Here is a 6155-nt window from a genome sequence, read left to right as displayed (position 1 = left end):
CTCCTGCTCTAAGCAGGGTGTTTGACCTGGTCGACTGTGTTCCCTATACCTCTCGCACCAGCTGTGTCCCCGACCCCAGAATAAATCAGGGCTGCGAGAGGCCTGGCATAGCTCCGGACACATTTCCTGTAGGGGCCTAAGGAAGGCTGTTTGCAGCCAGGGCGGCGGTGGGGATTCTTGGCCGTTGATGGGGCGGGGGAAGTGGGGGAGAGCCAGCTGTAGGGGGCGGTGACCACGCTCTTGGGACAGCTCCGCGCCCTCGGGCGGGACAGATCCAAGTTGGGAACAGCTGTGGGCGCAGGGCCTTCAAGATGAGGCCGGCACTAGCTCTGTGCCTCCTCTGGCAGGCGTTCTGGCCTCGACCTGGCCGGAGCGAGCACCCCACTGCAGACCGCGCGGGCTGCTCGGCCTCGGGAGCCTGCTACAGCCTGCACCACGCTACCATCAAGAGGCTGGCGGCCGAGGAGGCCTGCAGTCTGCGCGGCGGGGCGCTCAGCACGGTGAGCGGGGGTGCAGAGCTCCGGGCGGTGCTTGCGCTCCTGCGGGCAGGCCCGGGGCCCGGAGGGGGCTCCAAAGACCTTCTGTTCTGGGTGGCGCTGGAACGCGGGCGATCGCACTGCACTCTGGAGAAAGAGCCATTGCGGGGTTTCTCCTGGCTCTCCCCCGACGTCAGCGTGTCCGAAAGCGAGACGCTGCAGTGGGTGGAGGAGCCTCAACGCTCCTGCACTTCTCGGAGTTGCGCAGGACTCCAGGCCACCCGGGGGGTTGAGCCCGCAGGCTGGAAGGAGATGCGATGCCACTCGCGCGCCAATGGCTACTTGTGCAAATACCAGTTTGAGGGCTTGTGCCCGGCGCCGCGCCCCGGGGCCGCCTCTAACTTGAGCTACCGCGCGCCCTTCCAGCTGTACAGCGCGGCTCTGGACTTCAGTCCCCCAGGGACCAAGGTGAGTGCGCTCTGCCCTGGGCAGCTCTCCATCACAGCCACCTGCATCGTGGACGAGGTCGGCGCGCGCTGGGACGGGATACCCTCCGGGGCTGTGCTCTGTCCCTGCCCCGGGAGGTACCTCCGTGCTGGCAAATGCGCAGAGCACTCTAACTGTGTAGATGACTTGGGAGGCTTTGCCTGCGAATGCGCGGCGGGCTTCGTGCTGGGGAAAGACGGACAGTCTTGTGTAATCAGTGGGGAAGGACAGCCGGTCTCTGAGGGGACTGAGGTGCCCACCAGGTCAGCCACTGCAGCCAGCCCCGATCAGAAGAGAACGTGGACACCCAGGGTACCTGAAAAGCCAAGGGAGGTACCACATGTCCTTGGACAAGGCAGTTCAGCAACATCTATTGCCGAGATTCCTCAGTGGGGAGCACAGAGCACGATGTCCACTCTTCAGATGTCCTCTCAAGCTAATTCAAAGGCCGCCATCACCTCTTCAGGAAGCGTGACTCCCAAGTTTAATTCCACGTCTTCCCCTGCCATTCCCCAGGCTTTCAACTCCTCCTCCACCGTGGTCTTCATACTTGTGAGCATAGCGGTCATAGTGTTGATTATCTTGACTATGACAGTGCTGGGGCTTTTCAAACTCTGCTTCCACAAAAGCTCTTCTTCCCAGTCAAGAAAGGAGCCTTTGGCCCAGCCAGGCATGGAGAGTGGTACCGAGGCCGCTGCTCTGCGCTCCAGTTCTGTACAATGCACAGACAATGGGGTGAAGGTAGGGGACTGTGGTCTGCGGGACAGAGCGGAGGGCGCCTCACTGACAGGGTCCTCTCTTGGGTCAGGTGACACATAGGGAAAAGGCACTCCCTCTGAGCAGAGTTTTTCATTGTCAATGAAAGGGGAAAGAAAATGAACTTATTTAGGGACTGACTATTCCTATAGAAAATTCTCTTCCCCCAAATTCCCTCTACTCTACTGAGGAGATACATCTGAACTGGACGCTGGATCCCTGAAGAAGAAAGAGGTGATTGAAATGGAAGTGCCTTATGGTGGTAGTGGGGGCTGGGATCCTACTGTGGAGAGGTTTTCCCTTGTGTTTATTCTGGGGGACTTGGAGAAGGGCTTGAATTTGTTAAGACATTGGAAGCAAATAGAAAACAACACAATTAAAAAAAAATTTTTTTAAACCAAAATGGAAGGGAAACTTACTGTCTGCATTGTTCAGCCTGGACGTATAATGGTTTGAAATTCCCAGGCAAAAAATAAAGGATTGTTGATAACCCACACTCAAATATCATTGGTTTCCTGGAGGAGTAATTATTTAGGAAAAACAGCATAGGGGCATGCTGGGAATAGCAATAAGAGCATCCTGCTTTCAGATTGAAGGGGAAATCTTCAAGTCCTTGTAATGAGGAGTAGATCTTTAACAACTAGCAACTTTTTTTCTTGGTTCTTTTATACTTTGCTTTCAAAGTCACTGCTACTTATGTGCTCTGCTATAAATCCAAACTGTAGTGTTGCCAGAGTAGCTGGCTCTAGAAGGAAATTATAGTTGACCACCAATTCAAGTGTTTACTGTGTGTCCTTGCTCAAGGAAACAAATGATTTGTGTTTTCCATTTCCAGCGTTTGTGCTGTCCAGTGTAATGACCTTCCCAACCAAATAGCCCTCTCCTAAACATTAGGATGCTGATCCTCACTTCCAATTATGGTGATGTTAATTTTCAATTAAAACGTTAATGCTAAGTATTGATTTGAAATCTTTTGGGTGCATTAAAGCAAAAATGAGCTGGATTTCTGCCAAAGTTGCTAGGTTCTTACGTACTGTTTAATCCAATGAAAAATGTTGAATTCCAAACTATTTCCTTATCCTCCTTAAAAAAGTGTGTGTAAAAAAAAAAAAGTGTGTGCAATGATTGTACATGCCCATCTTCAAATGTTTATAATTTAACAACAGGCATGGTAACAGCTCTCCATAAGATTGATAGTATAAGAAATAAGTGAAAAATACAAATATCTATCATCTTGTTGTGACTTGGGGCATTAGAAAGTAATCTAAGTAAAGCATTCCTCTAAAAAATAATTGAGAAGTTATAATAATCACTATCTAGTGGAATTGAAACCCCTAAAAATATCCCACTTCTATTAGTATGCTAAGACTTAATATTTTTTTAAATATTTATTTTTGAGAGACAGAGAGAGGCAGAACACAAGTGGGGGAGGGGCAAAGAGAGAATGAGATACAGAATCAGAAGCAAGCTCCAAGCTGTCAGCACAGAGCCTGACAGGAGGCTCAAACTCATGAACCTCGAGATCATGACCTCAGCCGAAGTTGGATGCTTAACCCACTGAGCCACCCAGGGGCCCCTAGTATGCTAAAACTTTAACACTAAGTATGTGGGTGTTGTTATACAGAGAGAGAGAAAGACAAACAAGCTTAGTAATCAGGAAGAATGAAAACAAGAAGTTTGCACTATATTTTCATAGAACCATTTTGATGCTCTCAAGTGTAATTTGTATTATTTATATATATATATATATATATATATATATATATATATATGGTATTTTAACATTAAAGGAATAAAGTAATAGGCAATTTGCTTCATATACTAAATATATATCTAAATAGTTATAAAATAAAATCACAAGTGAATTAGATTTAAGATGTGAAGGAATTTTAAATGAAATCATTTCACAAGAGAACTAAAATCAGGTAAGTAATGGCTTACTCAGTGTCTCTAACTTGTCAGAGTGTCTCAGTTCTCCTCAATAGTGGTGTTTTATCTTTCCTCTTTACTACATGACCTCTGTGTAGAAAAGGTAACTGAATAGAATATATGATCCTTTCTTTTGTAACTTGAAAAATAGGTCCCTCTATCACTGAACTGAACTGTAAATTATCTATGTCTATACTTATCAATATATCTAAAATTATCTATATCTTTGTGTGTACACAAGCTTTGTCTTAAAGTAGATTGCTTTTGTATCATTGCTATAATACAATGGAGTATGTATCATTAACTTATTATGCAACATGACACTGGTGGCATTACAAATCTTGGAGTCCAAATGCCATATGTGAAAAATAAATAGGTTTGAGCTTTGTTACTCAACTATTACCTGCTATTATTTCCCCCTTGTAAGTAGATCAGGCAAGAATTACAGAAAACTATGTTGTTTTCATATTTGATTTCCTGACAGATAGCAATTGCAGACCAAGCTTCATATGACTCTCTTAAGCTTTGGCTATGAAATCTTCCCTAAAATTTCGAATCCATGGCAGAATCAGGCCAGTCAAACTTGATCTCTTGTGAACTGACTAAGGTTAGAGTCTTTACTACCACTTCATTACTTCTCCAACCTCTTTGAGGTTCAGTCCTTTCTTAGACCTTCTGTCCCTACATTCATTTCATATAGTAGCTGCCTGCTCAATCATTTCCTTAAAAGGAAGACTTGGCATCTATTTTCAGTCTTTCTCTTCAGCCCTGTAAGTCCTGCCACTATTTCACACAGTCTCACTCATGGATGACTCTTCCAATGCCTGTACATTTCAGTTCCTTGACTTCCCTACTTCCAGTGACCTCCACTTCATTGTAGTCATCCGATCCAACAGCCACACCTTAGTCTTTCACATGATTCTGAAACTGCTCTACAATCTGAAATCATGAATTCACACATCCATATGCTTGCACATATGTTGAGACTTGTATTTTATTGAGTTTTGCCACTGATTGAAAGTAAACCATTAACATTTGACCTTCGAGATTCCTTCTTTCTTACAATAACAGGCTTGCTGTGAATATTAGCCTTAGATGGTATAATTCTTTTTCTTTTTGTAAACAATTTCACATATACAGAATTTGCAAATGCAGTAAAAGTAACTTTCCTTCCTGAATCATGTAAGAGCAAATTGCCAGCTTAATGCCCCACCACACTGAATATCTTAATGATTACTTCTAGGTTACATAATTTGTTGGCATGCAATTATTCACAGTATTCCCATGAAATTATTTTTCATTTCCATGAGGTTGGTAGTGATATCTTCTCTTTGATTTCTAAGTTTTAGTAATTTGAGTATTTCCTAAGGGTGGGATTAGTCTAACTAAAAGTCTGCCAATTTTGTTGATCTTTTCAAAGAACTTGTTTTTGGATTCATTGATTTTCCCCTATTGTGTTTCTGTTTTCTATTTCACTTATTTCTCATCTAATTTTTATTATTCCATCCCTATCCTTGTTTTGAATTTAGTGTATTTGCAATTTTCTACTTTTTTAGGATGGTAAGTTAGACTATTGATATGAGATCTTTCTTTTTCTGAGATCTCCCTTTTTAAAAAAATTTTATTTAATTTTATTTTAGAGAGAGCAAATGGAGGAGGGAGAGCAAGAGAGAGAGAGAGAGAGAGAGAGAGAGAGAATCTCAAGCAGGCTCTACACTCAGGGCAGAGCCCAATGCAGGGCTCAATCCTAAACCTGGGATCATGACCTGAGCCAAAATCAAGAGATCTTCCTTTTTTAATATAAGCATTTACAGCTCTAAGTTTCCCTTTAAGCACTGCTTTAATGGTATTCAGTAAGTTTAGGCAAGTTTTGTTTTCCTTTTCATTCATCTGAAAGTATTTTCTAATTTCCTTGTGATTTTTTTTTCTTTAATACATTGGTTATTTAGGAGGGTGTTTCTTAATTTCCAAATATTTGTAAACATCCCTAAATTCCTTCTGTTTTTCATTTTTAATTTGATCTATTGTGGTTAGATTAGAAAAGAAAATTTGCGTGGTTTTAAACCCTTTTATTTTTATTATTTTTTAATGTTTATTGATTTGTTTTTAATTTTTTAACGTTTATTTTTGAGAGAGAATGAGAGAGAGAGAGAGAGAGAGAGAGAGTGAGCAGGGCAGGGGAGGGGCAGAGAGAGAGAGTGAGAGGGAGGGAGACACAGAAATCAAAAGTGGGGTCCAGGCTCCACCATGTCAGCACAGAGCCCAACACGGGGCTCGAACTCACGAACTGTGAGATCATGACCTGAACTGAAGTTGGATGCTCAACCAACTGAGCCACACAGGTGTTCCTAATGTTTATTTATTTTTGAGAGAGAAAGGAATCTGAAGTGGGCTCTGTGCTGACAGCAGAGAGCCAAATGCAGGGCTAAAACTCACAAACCATGAGATCATGACCTGAGCCAAAGTCAGATGCCTAAAGGACTGAGCCACCTAGGTGCCCCTGGTTTC

At 43.6% G+C, this 6155-nt stretch overlaps 1 protein-coding gene across 1 annotated transcript; it reads left to right on the top strand.

Annotated features, from left to right (window-relative positions):
- The first annotated feature begins 240 nt into the window (after positions 1–240).
- CLEC14A (C-type lectin domain containing 14A) lies at positions 241–4043 on the top strand. Its single transcript, XM_058738885.1, has one exon. It carries the CDS (start codon positions 312–314, stop codon positions 1779–1781), a length of 1470 nt encoding a protein of 489 aa, XP_058594868.1. The 5' UTR covers positions 241–311; the 3' UTR covers positions 1782–4043.
- Positions 4044–6155: the final 2112 nt, after the last annotated feature.

Source organism: Neofelis nebulosa, chromosome 7 (genome assembly GCF_028018385.1).
Source record: "Neofelis nebulosa isolate mNeoNeb1 chromosome 7, mNeoNeb1.pri, whole genome shotgun sequence".
Classification (NCBI taxonomy): Eukaryota; Metazoa; Chordata; class Mammalia; order Carnivora; family Felidae; genus Neofelis; species Neofelis nebulosa.
Note: the sequence above shows the minus strand (reverse complement) of the source record. Positions and strands in the feature narration are given on the sequence as shown.